The sequence below is a fragment of the Pongo abelii genome, chromosome 12, assembly GCF_028885655.2.
Source record: "Pongo abelii isolate AG06213 chromosome 12, NHGRI_mPonAbe1-v2.0_pri, whole genome shotgun sequence".
Lineage (NCBI taxonomy): Eukaryota > Metazoa > Chordata > Mammalia > Primates > Hominidae > Pongo > Pongo abelii.
Window position 1 is genome coordinate 108114908 of NC_071997.2, and position 22540 is coordinate 108137447.

The following is a 22540-nucleotide window of genomic DNA, read 5'->3' on the forward strand; positions in this document are numbered from 1 at the left end:
ACTCTCCAAAAAGTAAACACATTTTTTTCCTTCAGGATTAAGATGAAATTTTAACAATGAATAAAAAGTAAACTGCTTTTTAAAAAGACACTAATGCTATAGAGACAGCATGTGAAAATGGATGTTTGGAAATGTTACCACTGTTACAATTTTGTTCTTGAAAATGACGTGATACTGAAAATGTCGTGACACTGAAAATGACGTGATACTGAAAATGACCTGAATAGCTTGTATAATTTATCTTATCTCATCAGTTTAAAATCTTAGAGCATTTTCTGTTGAAAAATCTTCCAATTAGATTCTCAGTGGGCTTTGGCCCTTTTTTTCTTTTTCTTTTTTCTTTTGAGAGAGTGCAGTGGCAGGATCTTGGCCCACCGCCACCTCTGCTTCCTGGATTCAAGTGATACTCCTGCTTCAGCCTCCCATGTAGCTGGGATTACAGGCATGTGCCACCATGCCCCACTGATTTCCGTATTTTTAGTAGAGATGGGGTTTCCCCATGTTGGCCAGGTTGGTCTTAAACTCCTTACCTCAGGTGATCCACCTGCCTTGGCCTCCCAAAGTGCTGGGATTACAAGCATGGGCCTCCATGCCCAGCCCTGTTTTTTGTTTTTTTTTTACTGTGAAAATGCAACATCTTCTGATGTTTGGAAGAATCATTTTTTTTTTTTAAATCAAGGGAACTGGAATGTCAATAAAAACCTCTGCATAGTTTGTGGGTAGGATTTAAAAATGAGTATCATAATTTAGTAAACACATCCAATGATATGATATACTTTTCCATTTGCCTCTACCTTATTTTTGAGAGGTGCATTTTTCAGCTAAGACGATTAGTTTTTAATTGAGAAAAACTAATATATATTTATGGTATACATGTTTTCAAATACGTATACATTGTAGAATGGCCAAATCAAGCTAATGAACATAAGCACTACCTCATATACTTATCATTTTTTTGTGGTGAAAACACTTAAAAGCTCTCTCTTTGCAATTTTCAGGTATAAAATAATTGTTATTAACTACAGTCACCATAATGTACAATAGATCTCTTGAACTTATTCTTCTCATCTAATTGAAAGGTTTTTATCTTTTGACCAACATCCCTCCAATCCCCCCAACCCTTCACGCAGCCCCTGGTAACCACCATTCTACTCTCTCCTATGAGTTTGACTTTTTTAGATCCCACATATAAGTGAGATCATGTGGTATCTGTCTTTCTGTGTCTGGCTTTTAATTAACATAATGTCTTCTAGGTTCATACATGTTGTCGCAGATGACAGGATTTCCTTTTTAAAGGCTGAATAGTATTCCGCTCTGTGTATACATGGCATTTTCTTAATCCATTCATCCATTTTTGGACACTTAGGTTGATGCAAATTAAAACCATGATAAGATATCACTTCATATCTGTTAAGCGTAGGTGAGGGTGTGAAGAAAAGAGAACATCTATTATGGGAAGTAGTAGGGAGGTTCCTCAAAAAATTAAAAATAGAACTACCATATGATCCAGTAATCCCAGTACTGGGTATATATCCAAAGGAAATGAAATCAGTATGTCAAAGAGATGTCTGCACTCCCATGTTCACTGCAGCATTATTCACAATAGCCAAGATATGAGGATCAAGCTAAGTGTCTGCCAACAGATGAATGGACAAGATTATTTAAGCCAAATATTAAAATAAATTAAATTTAGTAATACATCTCCATTATCACTCCATCACAAAGAATATAACCAAGATTTAAAACAAGATTGAAGCACAACCCATTGTTCTCATTTAAAATATTGCTAATATTTTCTCTAGCAAGAACAAAAAGGAATAAAGCTATTTTTATCCTACCCGATTGCTGTGACTTACTTAGTCCATAATGCAAAGGAGACAGGGATGTGATTAATAATCTTTAAAATCTCAACACTAGATAAACTCTTTGTTAAAATATTTTGGGTTTAGATGAGCACAGGAAAGTACCCTCATATCTAAATTGGGTTTATAAAACCCCTCAGATTAGCTATAAGTCTCATAATAGGTGATCAATGTATATTTACTTACCTTGAAGTTTATATAAAAATAGAATTTTAAAAGATTTATTTTTCAAAAATAGACCTATAAAAATGTTCTTTGCATCAGTGTAAATACAATTTAACTTGCTTTTTATTATAAATATATACTTATAAAAATTAAAATATAAAAATGAGGTTGATAGTGGAAGATCTGCCAGAATTCCACCCTCAAGAGACTAGTAACATTTCAGGGAATAATTTTTGAGACTATTCCTATGAATATAGAAGCATCTCTATTTTCTAAAAGTATATCTGGTTAATATAATCTGTTATTACTTGTTCTCGTTCTACAAGTTTCCCTCATGTTGTTTATCTAATTAACTTCAAAGTGTGCTCCTGGAAAGGAATCTTCCTATTGCTCCAAGTCCTGTCAGCTAGTTTTATGTTGTACTGCATACAGAGAAGACAACAAATGCCTATGCATTTCAGTAATCAATCTGAGAACTTTTCCAAACTCTGCCCAGGATGTCATCCTTTGAAGAAGACCACTGTGTGTCACACAGAAGGGTTCACATTAGCCAAGGCTTCTCACAGGACCCTGGCTTTAAATGAGACTACCAAAGTGACTGTGATTGGACAAAGTTCTGGGAATAAAAGACATCACCCAAAACTATAAAAACCCTAGAAGAATATCTAGGCAATACCATTCAGTACATAGGCACGAGCAGAGATTTCATGATGAAAATGCCAAAAGCAACTGCAATAAAAGCAAAAATTAACAAATAGGATCTAATTAAACTCAAGAGCTTCTGCACAGCAAAAGAAACTATCATCAGAGTGAACAACCTAAAGAATGGGATAAAATTTTTGCAATCTATCCATCTGACAAAGGTCTAATATCCAGTCTACAAGGAACTTAAACAAATTTACAAGAAAAAAACAACCCCATTAAAAAGCAGGCAAATGGCATGAACAGACACTTCTCAAAAGAAAACATTCATGCAGCCAACAAACATATGAAAAGCTCAACATCACTGATCATTAGAGAGATGCAAATCAAAACCACAATGAGATATCATTTCATGCCAGTCAGAATGGTGATTATTAAAAAGTCAAAAAACAATAGATGCTGGCAAGGTTGCAGAGAAAAAGGAATGCTTTTACACTGTTTGTGGGAGTGTAAATTAGTTTAACCATTGTGGAAGGCAGTGTGGTGATTCCTCAAAGATTTAGAGGCAGAAATACCATATGACCCAGCAATCCCATTACTGAGTATATATCCAAAGAGACATAAATCATTCTGTTATAAAGATACATGCACATGTATGTTCATCACAGCACTATTCACAACAGCAAATGCCTGGAATCAACCTAAATGCCCATCAATGATAGACTGGATAAAGAAAATGTGGTACATATACACCATGGAATACTATGTAGCCATAAAAAGGAATGAGATCGTGGTCCTTTGCAGGGACATGGATGGAGTTGGAAGCTGTTATTCTCAGCAAATTAATGCAGGAACATCAAACCAAATGCTGCATGTTCTCACTTATAAGTGGGAGCTGAACAATGAGAACACATGGACACACAGCGGAGGGAACAACACACACTGAGGCCTGTCGGGGGCAGGGGTGGCAGGAGGGTGAGTATGAGGAAGAATAGCTAATGGATGCTGGGCTTAATACCTAGGTGATGGGTTGATCTATGCAGCAAACTACCATGGCACACATTTAGCTATGTAACAAACCTGCACATTCTGCACATGTACCCTGGAACTTAAAAGTTGAAGGAAAAAAAAAGTGTGGCACATCCTCGTTCTCTCACTCTTTCTCTCTCCTGCCGCCTGGTGAAGAACATACTTGCTTCTCCTTTGCCTTCTGCTGTAATTGTAAATTTCCTGAGGCTTCCCTAGCCATGTGGAACTGTAAGTCAATTAAACCTCTTTCCAGCCAGGCACGGTAGCTCATGCCTGTAATCCCAACATTTTGGGAGGCCAACCGGGGTGGATCATGTGAGGCCAGGAGTTCGAGACCAGACTGGCCAACATGGCGAAACCCCATTTCTACTAAAAATACAAAAATTAGCCGGGCATGGTGGTACATGCCTGTAGTCCCAGGTACTTGGGCGGCTGAGGCACAAGAATTGCTTAAACCCAAGAGGTGGAGGTTACAGTAATCCGAGATTGTGTCACTGCATTCCCACCTGGGCGACAGAGCAAGACTCTGTCAAAAGACAAAACCAAACAACCAAACAAAAACATCCCTCTTTCCTTTATAAATTACCCAGTCTCAGGGTTTTGTTTGTTTGTTTGTTTTTGTTTTTTTGAGACAGGGTCTTGCTCTGTCACCCAGGCTGGAGTGCGGTGGCGTGATCTTGGCTCACTGGAACCTCTGCCTCCCGGGTTCAAGAGATTCTCCTGCATCAGCCTCCTGAGTAACTGGGATTACAGGCATGTGCCACCATGCCAGGCTAATTTTTGTATTTTTAGTAGAGACAGGGTTTCACCATGTTGGCCAGGCTGGTCTCGAACTCCTGACCTCAAGTGATCCGCCCGCCGTGGCCTCCCAAAGTGCTGGCATTACAGGTGTGAGCCACCACGCCTGGCCCAAAATCAGGTATTCTTTATAGCAGTGTGAAAATTGACTAATATACTCTCCCTCTTTGTCAGGGATACCAGCTGTAGGTTTAGCCTCTTTACATAATCACATATTTCTCAGAGGTTTTGTTCATTCTTTTTTATTCTTTTTTCTTTATTTCTGAGTTGACTGAAGAACTGGTCTTCGAGCTCTGAGATTCTTTCCTCAGCTTGGTCAATTCTGTCATTAATATTTCCAATTATGAAATTTTTCTTGTAGTGAGTTTTTCAGTTCTATCAGATCAGTTTGGTTCTTAAAATAGCTACTTTGTCTTTAACCTGTAATATCATTTTACTGGATTCCTAAGATTCCTTGGATTGGGTTTCAACCTTCTCCTGAATCTCAATGATCTTTGTTGCCATCCAGATTCTGAATTCTTAGTCTGTCATTTGAGTCATTTCTGCCTGGTTACAAACCATGGCTGGGGAGTTAGTGCAGTTGTTTGGAGGTTAAGAAAACACTCTGGCTTTTTGCGTTTCCAGAGTTATTACACTGGTTCTTTTGCATCTGATGCTCCTTTAATGTTCAAAAGTGCTGTCCTTTCAATGGAGCTTTTTGCTTTTATATTCTTTGATGCCCTTGGTTTTGCCTGTGGTATAAGTTGGGTTCAGCTGAAAAATATGAAATACTTCACAAATTTGTGTGTCATCTTTGTGCAGAGGCCATGATAATCTTCTCTGTATTGTTCCTATTTTAGTATATGTGCTGCCAAAGTGAGCACCACATCCAAGTTTTGATTTCTTTCCAGAATGCTTATGAAAAGGGAGCACAAGCAACTCTCCTCCCCAAGTCATGTCTATGATTATGGCAACAAATCTGGGATGGACAGTACAAAAGGAACTATCCCAGGTCACATGAGTAAACTGGATATCATAGCACTGGTCATTTTTCATTGCTGTTCCAAAACTTGAGGTGACCCCACTGCCACAGAAGTCTGCTGAGAAACCCCAAAATACCTCCAACCTCCAGAGTGAGGCCACTCTGGGAAAATTGGAAATCTTTAAAAGGCAGCAGGATGTGTTGAAACAGAAGCTTGGAAGAGAGATCTGGGCTAAGGATAGACCTTTGTGATTCACAGGTACATATAGGAATCATTTGGGTCTCTTGTTTATTTTTTACTTATTTATTAATTTATTTATTTTGAGACAGAGTCTCACTCTGTTGCCCAGGCTGGAGTGTAATGGTGCAGTCTCAGCTCACTGCAACCTCTGCCTCCCAGGTTCACATGATTCTCCTGCCTCAGCCTCCTGAGCAGCTGGGATTACAGGCGCTGACCACCACGCCCGGCTAATTTTTATATTTTTAGTAGAGATGGGATTTTGCCATCTTGGCCAGGCTGCTCTTGAACTCCTGACCTCAAGTGATCCACCCGCCTTGGCTTCCGAAAGTGCTGGGATTACAGGCGTGATGCACCATGCCTGGCCTGTTTATTTGTTTTTAACTACAATCATCTTTTCCCCTAGTAAAGAACACTCTGATTTCCTCTGGGAAATTTTCTTCCCCACTACACGAAGCCTTATGGGATTCTTAATCAGGCCATTGGGAGACTTCCTCCTCAAATGTGAATCTTGAGAATAATTACAAAAAGCTAAACATAGCAGGAGTACACTCATTCTAGCAGCAGGGCACTGCCCAGATGGTTCTTTCTAAGAGACCGTTAACAAAGCTTTTGGTTTCTAGCCTCCTTAAGATATTTTGATTTCATCCCATTTCCAAGCATGGTTCTATGATATCCAAACAGCATTCCAATAAATTCATATTTGCTTAGTCAGAGTTGATTTCTATTGCTTCAAATCAGAGAAATGCAATTGATTTCATATATGTAATTCACATATATGTGTATACGTTATACAGACAAAGACACAGATAAACCTTCCCAGGAAATGTGCACAGAATAAAAAAAGGGAAAAAGCCAAGGCTAGACTCCTGGGGGATACTAACATTTAAGAGGCAATTAAGGAAAGAAATCTGAGAAAAAGGCTGAGGAGTAACCAGAGGGGTAGAGAAAGAACACTGTGAAAGGGGCCATGGAATGTGTAAGGTAGTGGGAATGAGTGGTCAGCAAGTGTCAAAAGCCACAAAGAAATGTAGGGAATGGTACAAAGCAAGTTAAGGAAGCTAGAATGCATGTGCAAGATATAGTGAGACCTCCCTGACTGAAGCAGAGTTTTCTTATGGACCAATGGAAACAGGAGGGTTAGAGTCAGATAATGCAGAACTCTGACCAGCAGGCAGAGGAATTTTAGACACTTGCAAAGGGAGGAAATGAGCTTTAAAAAAATGCCCATACTGGACTTAATGAGTACTAACTATGTACAAAGTACTCTGCTAAGAAATTGTGTCACTTAATTTTTAAAATAATTCCATGATGTAGATACCCAGTGTCTAACACACTAGGTATTCAACAAATCTTTGTTGAATAAATACATTCTAATATTACCCTCTCATTAGATGTGCGAAAATTTCTTCCAGTACCTTCATTCTTTACCCGTGCTACCTTTATTTCATATTTTTAAAAAGAGAAATAGGCCGGGCGCGGTGGCTCACGCCTGTAATCCCAGCACTTTGGGAGGATGAGGTGGGCAGATCACGAGGTCAGGAGATCGAGATCATCCTGGCTAACACAGTGAAACACCGTCTCTACTAAAAATACAAAAAAATTAGCCAGGCGTGGTAGCGGGCGCCTGTAGTCCCAGCTACTCAGGAGGCTGAGGCAGAAGAATGTCATGAACCCGGGAGGCAGAGCTTGCAGTGAGCCGAGACCACACCACTGCACTCCAGCCTGGGCCACAAAGCGAGACTCCATCTCAAAAAAAAAAAAAAAAGGGGGTACCTGAGGGCCACAAAAAATATATATAATTTTATATATATATATAAAATTATATATATATATAAAATTATATATATATATATAGACACAGACACAGACACACACACACACACACATATACATACATATGTCTTTAAACATTCATGTAGGAGAGAAAGCATTTGAAGTAATGAGGATGCTTGGAAACAAGACATCTATATTGAAAATGCAGGGAGTAAAGATTAGATAGAAAATGCAGGGGTGAAAATTACACAGTAATTACAAAGCCATTCAAATTTAAAAGTTCTTTACGTTACAAAGTTTGACAGTTAAAATAATAATTCTCTTAGAATGTTTATATAAACAATTTAAACATTTTTATTCAGAAAACTGTAGAAAATCATGTACTGCAATAAACTGTGGGATCCTTCATTCAAAAGTAAAATTCTATGGTATACATATGGATGACACTACCTAGCTAAATAAATCTAATATTAATATTTTATTTTCCCAACTAGGCCTAACCACCACAGAAATAAAAGGCAAAGCCATATAATAAGCTTCAAATTTTCCATCTCACTGCTTAGAATGCCTTCATGAAAATTTCTTATGTTCATTATTCACTTTTGATTCTGAAACAGTAACAACTGTTGAATAGTTCTCATAATAAAATAATTATAAAAAGTTCTTTACTTTGTTTTATAATTTATTAACTGGATATAAGGCATTTAAAAAAGAAAAAACCAAATTGGCTACAACAAAGATTTTAATCACTTTCTGAGTCAATGAAGACACCTACCTCCAAAAGAAGAGGTCCCAAGGATTCCTTTTCTATCACTCCTTGACTACTTGATGAGATGTCTGATTTCTGTACATCATCATCAGTTGTTGATTTCTCTATAATAAAGAAACTTAAAAAAATCACATATCTGAAAAGAGCTTATTTCCATAAAGTCAAGTTTACGAAGACATAGATCTACCAAATTTCAAATTCAAATAACATTTAGTCAGTATCTAGGCACTTTCACACTAATCTTAATTATGCTCATTTTACGGATTATAAAATGGAACATCACAAAGGTTAAGTAATGTGCCTGAAAACATATAACTAATACATGGTAGCATGAAGATTTGAATACTACATCCAGTGTTTCAACAATGAGAAAAATGCTATAAATATATTGCCTTTTTAAAAAGTCCATACCATAAGTTTTGAGAAATGGGTAAGTTGTAAAAGAAAAATTATTTCCTCAAGTTTTCTTTCTTTTTCTGATTTGATCAAGTGCCATTGAAGAGAGAATGAAAATATGATTTTTCCTTTTGAGAGCCTGCATGAACTCACTCACATTTCACGTTCATGCCATGATGCTCTGATTGATAAAACTGAAACTGCTAAGTAATTGGGAGTTCTTTTGTGAGGTGACGTTGCATATCCCATCATCTGAAAGCGGAATCATATTTAAATAATAAAAGTTTCTGATATGTCAGACTAGTTAACCAAAAGCCAAATATGGTATTATTGAGCACAGAAATTCATATTTTCACTTTAAAACGGAAGTATTTCAGGGTTGGGTGCAGTGCCCCAAGCCTGTAATCTCAGCGCTTTGGGAGGCAGAGGTGGGAGGATTGATGGATGCCAGGAGTTTGAGAACAGCCTGGGCAACATAGCGAGACCTTTATCTTTACAAAAAATTTTTAAAATTAGCTAGGTGTGGTGGTGCATGCTTGTAATCCTAGCTACTCAGGAGGGTGAGGTAGGAGGATTGCTTGAGCCCAAGAATTTGAGGCAGCAGTGGGCTATAATTGTGCCACTGCACTCCAACCTGGGTGTCAGGATGAGACCATGTCTCAAAAACAAGAAGAAGGATTTCAAGTATTCCAAAAAATACAGAAAATTATACAGCACATATTAATATAGCCACCATTCGGTTTTCACAGATGTTAACGTCATTTGCCTCAGATCTTTCCTTTTTAAATAAATACATGTTGCAAATACAGAGAAAGCCCTGCCCTCCCTCCTCTGTCCCTTTTTGCAGAAGTAACCATTATTCTGAGGTTGCCATAATCATTCTAAGCATTTTTTCATACTTTTACTACATATGTATGATTTCATAAACAATATATTATTGTTATATATATAAACATATATATACATAAACAATGTTATTGTTTCATGTTTTAAGGTTTACATAAATGTATAGTTATATATACCATTAGTCCTCCACATCCATGGATTCTACTGACCACAGATCAAAAATATTTGAAAACGAATTGTGTCTGTGCTGAATACATATAGATTTTTTTCATCATTATTCCCTAAACAATACAGTACAACAACTATTTACATAGCCTTTACATTGTAGTTAAGTATTTTAATAGGTAATCTAGAGATTATTTAAAAGTACATGGGCCAGGCAAGGTGGCTCACGTCTGTAATCCCAGCACTTTGGGAAGCCAAGGCGGGCAGATCATCTGAGGTCAGGAGTTGGAGACCAGCCTGGCCAACATAGTGAAATCCTATCTCTAATAAAAATACAAAAATTAGTCGGGCGTGGTGGCAAATGTCTGTAATCTCAGCTACTCAGGAGGCTGAGGTACAATAATTGCTTGGACCTGGGAGGCAGAGGTTGCAGTGAGCTGAGATCCCGCAACTGCACTCCAGCCTGGGCGACAGAGTGAGACCCTGTCTTTAAAAAAAAAAAAAAAAAAAAGTACATGAGAGGATCAATTATAAGCAAATACTATGACATTTTATCTTATTTTTAAATTTTGCTTGTTTTATTTTATTTTAAGAGACAGGGATCTTGCTATGTTGCCCAGGCTAGCCCTAAACTCCTAAGTTCAAGCAATCCTCTAGCCTCAGTCTTCCAGGTAGCTGGGATTACAGACATGCACCACTGCCCCTGGTTACTACACCATTTTATATCAGGGACTTGAGCATACTCAGATTTTAGTATCAGTGGGAGGTCATGGAACCAATCCCCCACACATACCAAGGGACAATTGTACAAACTTTTTCAACTTACTTTTTCCACTCAATATTATGTTTGAGATTTAACCACATTGATACATGTAGGTTTGATTCATTCATTTTAACTGCTGTTAAGAGTATTATATGATATAAATAATCCGTAGTGGATTTCTATTCCCCTACTGATAGGTCTTTTGATAACTACAGTGCTATAATAAACTATTTTTGGTATTTCCTCTTTTGTACACATGTCACAGTTTCTTCAGGATAAATACTAGAAGTGAAATTGCAGGATCATAAGGTCTGCGTAACTTATATCACTAGGTATTGACAAACTGCTCTCCAAAGAGGTTGTAACATTGGTTTTGCTCTTCTGCATCCTCACTGAAAAACAATATCATAGTTTTTAATTTTTGCAAACCTATGGTGTAAAATGTTATCTCACATACTATTTATAATAATGGCTTTCTTGAGCTATAATTTACACAACATAAAATTAACTCATTTAAGGCACACAATTCAATGATTTTTAGTATATTCACAGAGTTGTGCAACTACCGTCACAACCAATTTTAGAATATTCTCATCACCTCCCAAAAAACTCCATTCCCATTACCAGTCACTCCCCATTTTTCCAATACCCCTAAGTCTGAGGCATCTACCAATTTATTTTTTGTCTCAATGAATTTGCCTTTTTTGGACATTTCCTATAAATGGAATCATACAATATGTGGTCATATGTGACTGGGCTTCTTCTTTGGCTTAGCATGTTTTCAGGGTTCAACCATGTTGAATTATTTATCAATACTTTATTCCTTTTTATTGCCTAATAATAGTCCTTCATAGTGGTATATGTCCTTTAATATATCTATTCATCAGCTGATGAACATATGGGTAGTTTCTACTTTTTAGCTATTTGTGATAATGTTGTTGTGAACATTCATGTACAAATTTTTTGCATGGACATGTTTTCATTTCTCTTGAGGATACACCTAGAACTGGAATTATTGGGTCATATGATAGCTAGCTCTGTGTTCAACCCCAAACTCTCCTCCAGCTGAGAAACTGTTGGACTGTTTTCCAACGTGGCTCCATCATTTTCCATTCCCATCAGAAGTATGTGAGGTTTTCAATTTCTCACCCACACTTGTTATTACCTTTTTCTGTTTTTTTCCTAAGACACTCCTCGCTCTGTTGCCCAGGATGGAGTGCAGTGGCACAATCATAGCTCATTGCAACCTCAAACTCCTGGGCTCAAGCAATCCTCCCACCTTGGTCTCCCGAATAGTTGGGACTACAGGGATGCACTACTGTGCCTGGGTAATTTTTAATTTTTTTTGTAGACAGAGGGTCTCGCTATGTTGCCCAGGCTGGTCTCAAACTCCTGGGCTCAAGCCATCTTCTCACCTTGGCCTCCCAAAGTGCTGGGATTACAGGTGTGAGCCACAGCACCCAGCCTTATCTTTTTGATTATAGCCATCTTAGTGACTGTGAAATGGTATGTGACTTTGATTCTAGTTTGCATTTCCCTAATGGCTAATGATATTGGGCATCTTTTTCATGTGCTTGTTGGCCATTTGTACATTTTCTTTGGAGAAATGTCTATTCAGGGTCTTTATTTATTTTTAAATTATGTTATCTTTTTATTATTATGGTGCAGGAGTTTCTCATTTTAAGAAACATTTCCTTCATTATTTCATGTGTTTTATTACATGACGGTAAGAAAGGATTTTGTTTGTAAGCAAGTTCTAAAAAACATAAACTATCAAGTTCAAGTAGATTAAATAATTTTGTGTGAAGTGCAAAACATCTAACATTTTAGGGAAAACCTAAGGTAGGAATGGCTATGTGACTAGTTTCTGGCCTAACGGAATGTGAATAGAAGTGACATGTAATTTCTGGGTCTTATCTGTAATGGAAAAGAAGCATGCCTTCTTGTTTTTTTCTTTCTCCTTCTTGTTAGCTGGGACATGGACAAGGGGGCCATGTCTAACTACAGGGATAATGGCAATACCCTAGGAATGGCAGAGCAAAAAAGATGGAAGGAGTCAATCCCTCACACCTTCCTAGACCATCTTTTTAAAACCATTGTATTTTGGGTGTGTTGTTATACTAACCTAGCCTATATCCTAATATGCTTCATACTTCTTAGTAGCATGCTAATTTGCTATAACCTGATTTTGTCCATGTTAGACATAACCTACTGACATGCTATCATGAAAGGTAAATAATTTATTTACACCAACCTGCTACACAAATTACCCCTCCTCTCTTACTTTCAGTATAGTTTTAACAATTTTTTGAGTAACCAGTATTTAATATATATGTCACTAGGGTCATATAAATATACTTTATAAGGGAGCCGATGTGTGTGTTATAACTTACATTTCTTTTCTTATATTTAGTGTTTCAGATCTTATGTATAGTTTAATTCAACCCTAAACTCCTCTCCAGAGCTGAAAAATTCATCTTGATTCAGTCAGTTAGCAGATACTCTTATGCGTTCCTTTTTTTTTTTTTTCTTATGGAAATGTTCCCTAGAGTCCTCTATTCACCTGCTCCAACTAGGACTGGCTATTTTCTAGGTTGCTGCACAACTGTAATCCTGGGTCTCCTTTTACCTTTCGTTGTGTTAAGATTCCATGGTTTCCCTGGATTAAGATCCTATGCCCTTCTTGCTAGCTTTACTATCTTGGATTGGATAGAGATTTCTGAAACAGGTATAACTGGAGGTAATACCTTTGAGACTTTGAATGTCTGAGCATGTCTATTTGGCACTCATAACTTCAACTGGATGAACACAGAATTCTGGGTCCAGAATTCTAGTTTTCAATGTTGTTATTTAGAAGTCTGAACCTATTCTGAAAGCAATCTAGTTATGTGTGAGACCTGTTTCTTCTTCTCTCTTGTTTTTCTCCCTGGTGTTCTGAAATGTCACTAAATTGTGCATTGGTGTAAGTTACTTTATCTTTCTTTTACAACAACTGTGCTAGGCACTACATGAGGGCTTTCATTCCGGAAACTAATATTCTTCTAGTTCTGAGAACATTATTTTTGCATTATTTCTCTTATCATTTCTTCCCTTCTATTTGTTCTATTCTCTTTTTCTGGGATTAATCATATGTTAGACTTCCTGAACTAATCCTGTAAGTTTCTTATTTTTTCTCTCATTTTCCATTGCTTATTATCTAAGAGATTTCTTCAAATCACATCCCTTCATCCAGTCATTCAACAAATATGCATTGAAAGCCTACTATGTAGCCAAGTGCTGTTTTAGGTACTGAGGATATAGTCGTGAACAAACAAAAATGCTTGCCCTCGTGGAACTCTAGTGGGGGCAGGCAAATAATATATAAAATATGCCATACGTCAGATGTAAAAAGTACTGTGGGGAAAATAAGGAAGGTATAAAAAGATGCATAGATTTTTCTGGTTTTAAAAATATTTCAAATAGGTTAGTTAGGAACAACTTTACTCAGAAGACATATTTGAGCAAAGACGTGGAAGAGGTGGATAAAGCATGTGGATATCTAGAGACAGAGCATTCCAGACAGAAGGAACAGCAAGTGTAAATAGTGGGGGCAGAGTGTACCTGCAACTGGTCAGGGTAGAGAGTGTGAGGAGGCAAAGAGTAGAAACAAGGTAAAGAGGTAAAATTTTTTCCAGCTATCCTGTTTTTAAGTTCCAAAAGCTATTTCTTCTTTTGAATATTTCATTTTACAGGACTTATTCTCATTTTTTGATGAAATACCTTCCCTCATGTCTCCCAGGGACTGGTATCTTTTTAACTCTTCTTCAGCTCCCTGCATTGTTTCTGCTTGCTCGGAGTTCCCTTTTTTTCTGTTTGTTTGCTTGGTTTGCTCTCTTTTATATTACAGGCTTTCCTCCAATACCTGGCTTTTTGTTCACGCTAAATAGTTGACTGGCAGTTAGGTGAGGAGTGGAGGCAAGATAAGGAATGAATTTTTTCATTTGAGGATCACCCCCCACATGACTTCATCTTCCGACTGCTCAGTTTACCCAGAGGAATGCTGCCACTCCCAATTTAGGGAGTAGGAGCCAGGCTGTTAGTGTTTCGAGACCAAGCAAGAAAGGGGCAGAGAGCCTCTTGCTAGTGCTCCTCTCTGCAGTTTTACAGTATGGTTTCTCCTGTCTGCTAAATCAGTTGTCACTAGACTATCCGTTTTCCACCTTCTAAAATCTTAAAATTATAAAACTTTAATGCTAATAATCTGAAGTTCTTTGGGGTTAGTCCTTCTGTTTGTTATTTGTGCTGTTACTCTAGATTATTTCCTCATATGTTAAGCAACTTTGCAGTGTAAAATCACCCTCAGAAGCACTTTTTCTGTGGCACTCCCATGGGGCCAGCTTGTGGGATTGTTTCTTCAAAGTGCTCTGCCTTTATTTCTGGTAGGCAACCAAGGAGTTTGATGGTATGGGGTTCCCAGTAAATATAGGTAGTAAAAATATGAACCTTAAATATATACCAGCCTGGCCAACATGGTGAAACCCCGTCTCTACTAAAAATACAAAAATTAGCTGGGCATAGTGGCGCGCACTTGTAATCCCAGCTACTCGGGAGGCTGAGGCAGGAGAATTGCTTGAACCCGGGAGGTAGAGGGTGCAGTGAGCAGACATCGCACCACTGCACTCCAGCCCGCGACAGAGTGAGGCTCTATCTCAAAAAAAAAAAAAAAAAAAAAAAAATCAGGGTTTTTTTCAGGGAAGAGCCCAGGTAGAGACAAACTTCCTCATATAAATGGAGAGATTTTTCCCTTCATGGAGTTACTGTCCTAAAGAATTCTATGCCAGGGCCTCAGGTCCAACTCCACAACTTGTGTCTTCTGACTCAATCCCCTATGATACTGAGTCCCATAAAATCTCCTAAAGCAACCAGTTTTTGAGTTAACTTAATAAGACACTTTGTTATAACAAGAAGATTCTCAGGTTCACTTTCTAAAATAAACAGCATCTTAACAAAGACATTTCTTTATAAAATTATAATGTTCAATATAATTTCTTAATAATAAAAAAGTAGGCCGGACGCGGTGGCTCACGCCTGTAATCCCAGCACTTTGGGAGGCTGAGGCGGATGGATCACGAAGTCAGGAGATCGAGACCATCCTGGCTAACATGGTGAAACCCCGTCTCTACTAAAAAAATACAAAAAAATCAGCCAGGTATAGTGGCAGGCACCTGTAGTCCCAGCTACTCGGGAGGCTGAGGCAGGAGAATGGCGTGAACCCAGGAGGTGGAGCTTGCAGTGAGCCGAGATCGCACCACTGCACTCCAGCCTGGGCGACAGAGCGGGACTCCATCTCAAAAAAAAAAAATAATAATAAAATAATAATAATAAAGTAAAATCACATGTTATAAATGTCTTAATAACAAAGCACACAGCCATGGGTTTTTTTCTTTCTTTCTTTCTTTTTTTTTTTTACCTTGTTCCATTCTCTTCATTAGCTGTATCTGATCCACTGTTTTCTTCAAAATCTTGCATTTGTCTGGTTTTACACTCAAGCTGTCAATGTCACTAATGTTGGCAGACAGTAACTCAGCTAGTTCTTCTAAATATTTATTTTCTTGCTCCCTGCGCCTCTTTTCAGTGCTGTTACACAAAGAAAATCCAGTTACATTTGTATCACCATATTTCCTTCTCTCATCAAGTATCTATGTTTATACATTTAGTGAGATCTTTATTTTTATTGAAAATATAAAACCAGATTTAGAAAGTGATATAAATTCACATCTAAAAAGTGGACACTAAAAATACCAAAATTTAGAAAACAATTCTGGCTAAAATATACAAAGTAAATTGACTGCTATAACAGATATATTTCCCCAATCATATATATACACCTTGAATATTTTCAAATAACAATTACTAGACAGTAAAAGCAAACAAGTAATAAATATAGCAGTTACATTTGGAACTACTTTATATTATGAATAACTCCTAGAAATAGAAAAATCTGAATTTTCAAATAACTGTTACAAATTAAGCAGGGAAGACGATACTAGAATTCACAAGTTATAATTAGAAATCCGATAACTCTGATAAACTCTTAATTCTTATGATTAAACCATTAGTTGATCCTCATCAAAAAAGTATCCATTCAAAAGCAAAATAAGGATAATAATAATTAGAGACGAAGGTACAGTGAACAATGTATTCTGTATACAGCTGTGTCCTAAAAAGACAGAAAAAAAACCATTTGTAAGTTCCTATAAATGCAATAAACAAAATCAAACAATTTATCTTAAAGCAAAATAATGAGAACAAGGAATAACAGTGCATACAGGTAGCACCTTTTTAAAAAAATATACCAAATGTACTGAATGACTATGATTCATTTTTGCCTTCCAGTCTTTAGCCCTGGTTTATTTAGCCAAGTCATCAGACAATTTGTTTCGTAACACATATAAAGACAGTTAAGCATGACTTTGAAATTTTGTTATCATCAAACTAATATAATAGGAAGAACTGGTCACAAGTAGCTCTTTGTTTTATAAGCAGCAATCAAAATCATTTGGCTACATATAAAAGTAATAGAAAAAAGAGGACAGAAGAGGGGAAGATCAGTTGCTATAGAGCTCATAATTGGCAACAATTAAGATACCATTTACTTTTCTTTTCTTTTTTTTTTTTTTGAGATGGAATCTCGCGTGAGGCCAGACTGCAGTGCAGTGGCGCGATCTCGGCTCACTGCAACCTCTGCCTCCCGGGTTCAAGCGATTCTTCTGCCTCAGCCTCCCAAGTAGCTGGGACTACAGGCGCAGCCACCACGCCTGGCTAATTTTTGTATTTTAGTAGAGACGGGGTTTCACCATGTTGGCCAGGATGGTCTCGATCTCTTGACCTCGTGATCCGCCCGTCTCAGCCTCCCAAAGTGTTGGGATTACAGGCGTGAGCTACCAAGCCCAGCCCCATTTACTTTTCTTAATAATATTAAAGACTATAAAAACAATAGCACAAAACAATATAGTAAGTTGAAAAGAATCAACTAATCAAATGTATTTACCCACACAAAACAAAATATTACAAATGCCAAAACAAAAGCAAATTTTAAAACTGTAACCATCACATTTCTGTCTTTTAAGTCTTTCATTATTGAGGAATTTTCCCAATTATAGTTATTAAAATTGTATCTTATAACTCCCACAAGAAAATGCAGCAAGACATTTTGACAAATTACATACCAAGGCATGAATAAAATGAGTAACATACATTTTGATACATACAAGGTTTTAGAGAACCTCAGCTCTGCAACCTGACAGTGTTTGAAGACATCTACTTTTACCTTAGAGAAACTAATTGATAAAAGATATATGTAGTAGATTCAGTCTAAAGTTATGAGCTATTTAAATCCATGAATCTAAATTGCAACATGAGTAAACTGGACTCTCTTGGTGGAACTCTCAAATATGTTTTTGATGGTAAGTTTTGTGTAAAACCGAATAACTTGAAGACAGTATAGGGGAAAAGAAAAAAGTGATAGAACAGGCAGGACATGCAGACAGAGAGGGGATAGAGAAAGCAAGAAGCTAAAAGTAATGAACTGGCAAGGTGTCTATAAAATGACTAGAGATTGAGACTAGGAAAAATCACCATGAAATGAAGTAACCAATAAGCAAGGAGATAAAATGAGAGCAGATATGTTCGAAGTCAAAACTGGAGACGGCAACAAAATTCTACCTTAATGGAAAAGAAGTCTTCCTTTATTACTCCGGGTCAACTATATTTCTCTCTTTACGAATCCCTTTTGTTACCATTCATATTGCAGACCTTCTAGCTAATGCTATTCTGAGTTAATTTCTCACGTGCGTACCATTTTTCCTTCAACAAACTAGCTAACTCAACAAATACTCCTGTACTTATTATATGCCAGATAACCATGTACTGTGTCTAGAGGATCCAAGAATAAATTAGATATAGCTCCCAATTAGTCGGAAAATGAAGAAAACAGGCCATTACAATACTATGCAGCAAGACTAGAATACTATAGAAGTACATCTAGACCTACAGAACAAGATGCATGAACTCAGTGGTAGGCAGAGGCTGGCTTCCTGAAAGAAAAAAACAGCTTTTTCAAAGGTATAAAGTAAGAGTGAAGATACCAAGTTAAAGAATCTATAGGAGTTCAGTATAGCTAAACTATAGATAAGAAACAAAAGGGCAAGAGATGTGGTCCAGATCAGATCACAGGGATCTTGCCGTGATAAAAAGCATGGTATACTGCTTAAAAGCACAGGTTCAGCTGGGTACAGCAGCTCACATCCGTAATCCCAGAACTTTGGGAGACAGAGGCAGGAGGATTGCTTGAGGCTAGGAGTTCAAGACCAGCCTGGGTAACACAACAAGACCCTGTCTCTAAAAAAAAAAGAAAAAAAAATTAGCCAGGTGTGATGGTGTGCGCCTATAGTCCCAGCTACTTGGGAGGCTGAGGGGGGAGGATTGCTTGAGCCCAAGAGTTGGAGGCTGCAGTGAGTTATGACTGTGCTGCTCCACACCAGCCTGGGCAATAGAATGAGATCCTGTCCCTTAACAGAAAAAAAAAAAAAAAAATGCACAGGCCCAAACTTCCTGTAATTTATCAGTCATGCAACCCTAGGCAAGTCACTTATTGGAAAGTTAACTTTTCTAAGCTTCGATTTCCTTGTCTGTAAAACTAGGATAATGACATTACTTCCCAGGGTTTTGTATTAAAAAAGAGAATACATGTAAAATGCTTGGCAGAGTTCCTGGTATATACTTTTAGCTCAGTAAATGTTATCCATTATCATCATTTTGATTATGATTATTTATTTTCAGGGACAGGGGGAGCCCAGAAATTTAAGAAGCAGAATGAGTGCCATGACCAGATTTGTAAGCTCCCTAAAGACAGAAACACGTCTCACATTTCACTTGTATCCTTAAAACATCATGCAAATGGTGCTGGCTGAAGAGTACGCACTTAATATGTACTTGAGTTGAATTGGAAATGTTCCACAAGCATAAACACAGCTACCTATAATTTTGAGATTAACGTTTTAATCCTCATTCTCCTAGAAGAATGAATGAATGGAGAAGAGGTAACAGGAGGAAGATATGAGATATCTCACCCCACCAAACAGTTGCTGAGAAACTCTCCTAACCAAGGATCTGTACACAATGCTGGCAATACCCTGATGTCTAACAGATGCTCTTTATGATTAAAGAATTCACTTCTGTTTGGGGAGACAGAAACATTACAAGGTGGCATTCATACATAAACTCAGTTTCAAAATTATAAATTTTTAGTTTACCATATCAAATACATTGTTTTGTTAAAGCCGAAGCCCATATTTCAGTTATAAACCTCAAGGAGATGGTATTTTCAAATATTTTTAAAGCAAATGTGAAGATAATTATCTTTAAGATATCTAAAGAAGAGAAAAAAAGATGAAACTTTTATATTTGTAATGATGTTATATACACAAAAACATCAGAGCATCTACAGATATACCATTAAAACACGTAAGAAGATTCAGCACAATGGATGGATTTGAAGAATAACCAAGAACGACTTGTTCCATCACATATCAAGGCAATTATCATAAGAAAGCTCAGAACCAGATCCCTATATATACAGGAACTTGATTTATAATAAAGGTAACGGAATAAAAACAGTCAAGGGTAGTGTCATTACTGATAACTGGGAAAAACAATAAATACAATTAGGTCCCTATATTACACCATGCCCAAAAATAAATTTCAGATTAATTAAAACCCTAAACATGTATTAGAAGAAAACATATAAAAATACGTTTAAAACCTTAGAGTAGAAGAAAAATTATTAAACAAGACCCTAAAAAGCTTGACACATGAAAACCTATGGCTCTGTATGTCAAGACACATCATAAATAATGTTAACCAACAGGTTGGGAGAAGATACTTGCATCAGTTATAAACAAGAAAAGGTTAATAACCAAAAAATTTAAAATAAGCCTTAGATATAAAAAAGAAAAGAACAAACAACCCAGCAGGAACATGGGTAAAAGATACAACCAAGAAATTCACAAAGGAGGAAAATATAAATGAGTAAAAGACCAAAAAAAGATGATCAGGTTATCTAATCATCATGGAAATGCCCTTTAAACTATAACCCCACACCCATTAGATTGGCAAAGTGTTAACATGAGAAGAGAACAGTGACAGTAAGAATGTGGGAAAAGAGGAATTCTCAATGCCTGTTATTTGAAAAACAATGTGGTGCTTACCTAGTGAACATAAAAATTTACCTAGATATTAAAGAAACTGGTTTTTTTTTGAGCCGGAGTTTTGCTCTTGTTGCCCAAGCTGGAGTGCAGTGGCACTATCTTGGCTCACTGCAACCTCCACCTCCCGGGTTCAAGTGATTCTCCTGCCTCAGCCTTCTGAATAACTGGGATTACAGGTGCCCGCCACCACACCTGGCATTTTTTTTTTTTTTTTAATAGAGATGGGTTTTCACCATGTTGGCCAGGCTGGTCTCATACTCCTGACCTCAGGTGATCCACCTGCCTCGGCCTTCCAAAGTGCTGGGATTACAGGAGTGAACCACTGTGCCCAGCCAAAGAAACTCTTATGTATAAAATAGGAGATATGTGTGAGAATATTTGCTGCAGGGCTGGCTGTAACACTGAAAACTTATAACACTGAAAACTTATAAAACTTGTAACACTGAAAACTTATAACTTGTAAAACTTATAACACTGAAAACTTATAGGCTGTTTATCTCTAGGGAATGTATTTGTAGAAAAATATATTTTTCAAACATGGTATATTCATGTAACGCAATACTAATCAAAAGTTAATAGGACTGAATATATCTATGCATATTTAAACCTCAAAACCCATGATGAAAAAGTATATTATAGAAAATATATACAGTATTACATAAATTACGTAAATGTAATATTCTATATTGCTCAAAAGATACCTGTGTGTGTATATATATAAAATATACACATAATTATTAAAAATAGATTAAAATACTGCAGACAAATCAATTGTTAATATTGTATTACTTTTAAACAGGATTATGCAAATATGATAAAATATTAACAAAATAATAATATGATAAAATACTATCAATTACATTCTGTTGGATATAGTTTCTTAGCCTATATTCTTTTATATATTTAAAAAATTTCCCCAAACAAAAAATTAAATGTAAAAGATAGTTATTTATTCTTAACTTTTCCTTTAAGGACTGACTTTATACACAGATAAAACAAGAGCATTAATTTTTGACAACACACTTCTAGATTGTATCTTGATCTCAACATTCCTCCCAGCATCTGGACACTTACTTGTGATTATGAGTACTCAGGTTATTGTCTCTCTATGACAGCTCTCTGAGCTGAGTAAGATAAATAGTCACTTTTCTTTCTCGAGCCTGGAGCCCTGGCATTCTCCTGTTAAAATCCTCCCTTTTTTCCTCCCATGAGAAAGCAGCATGTAATCCAAGGACAGAAGAGTCTTCTGCAGCTTTACTCTCTAGATCAGTGATTATCAACTAGAGGTGATTTTGTTTCCCTTGGCCCCAGGGGACATTTGGCAATGTTTGGAGACATTTTTGGTTGTCACAACTAAGATGCTACTGACATTTGGTGTGTAGAAGCAGGGATACTGCTAAACATCCTACAAAATACAGGACAGCTCCCCCACAACAAAAAATTAGCTGACACAAAATGTCAATAGTGTGGAGTTTGAAAAACTTTCCTCTAAATCCTAGAAGATGAATGGAATAAAATCTCCACTCATTCTAGGACGCTGCTCTCAGGTAGGAAGCTAGCTGCTCTTTAAACCTAATATTAAATGAGCAGCTAGGGAATGTATCTGCAGAAAAACATGTTTTTCAAATGTGGTATATTCATGTAATGCAATACTAATCAAAAGTTAATAGGACTGAATATAACTATGCATATTTAAATCTATCTGGCATTTGAGGTTTCTTCTCTACCTGGCATTTGTGAGGGTCTCCTTAGCATTAGGTTTCTTGTAGCCTGTCCAAAGTGGTCATATTCCTTATAACAAACCAAATATTTAACTACACAATCATTTTTTAAAATCCTGATATTTCTTAGCTCCATTAATGCCATTATGTTCTAAGATAGCA

At 36.9% G+C, this 22540-nt stretch overlaps 1 protein-coding gene and 1 non-coding gene across 10 annotated transcripts in view; both read right to left on the reverse strand.

Moving 5' to 3' along the window:
• The window catches only part of NCOA1 (nuclear receptor coactivator 1), a 279034-nt gene that overhangs the window by 88374 nt on the left and 168120 nt on the right, over positions 1-22540 (reverse strand). For all 9 annotated transcript variants that reach the window (XM_063713752.1, XM_024242465.3, XM_024242456.3 and 6 more), the window contains 2 exons: positions 15860-16026; positions 8247-8344 (listed from right to left, as the gene is read on the reverse strand). In XM_063713752.1, coding sequence (XP_063569822.1) covers positions 8247-8344; positions 15860-16026 — 265 coding nt within the window. The remainder of the gene's footprint in view (positions 1-8246; positions 8345-15859; positions 16027-22540) is intronic.
• Positions 5253-5359, reverse strand: LOC112132241 (U6 spliceosomal RNA). Its single transcript, XR_002914036.1, has one exon. It is a non-coding gene; the product is annotated as a U6 spliceosomal RNA (small nuclear RNA).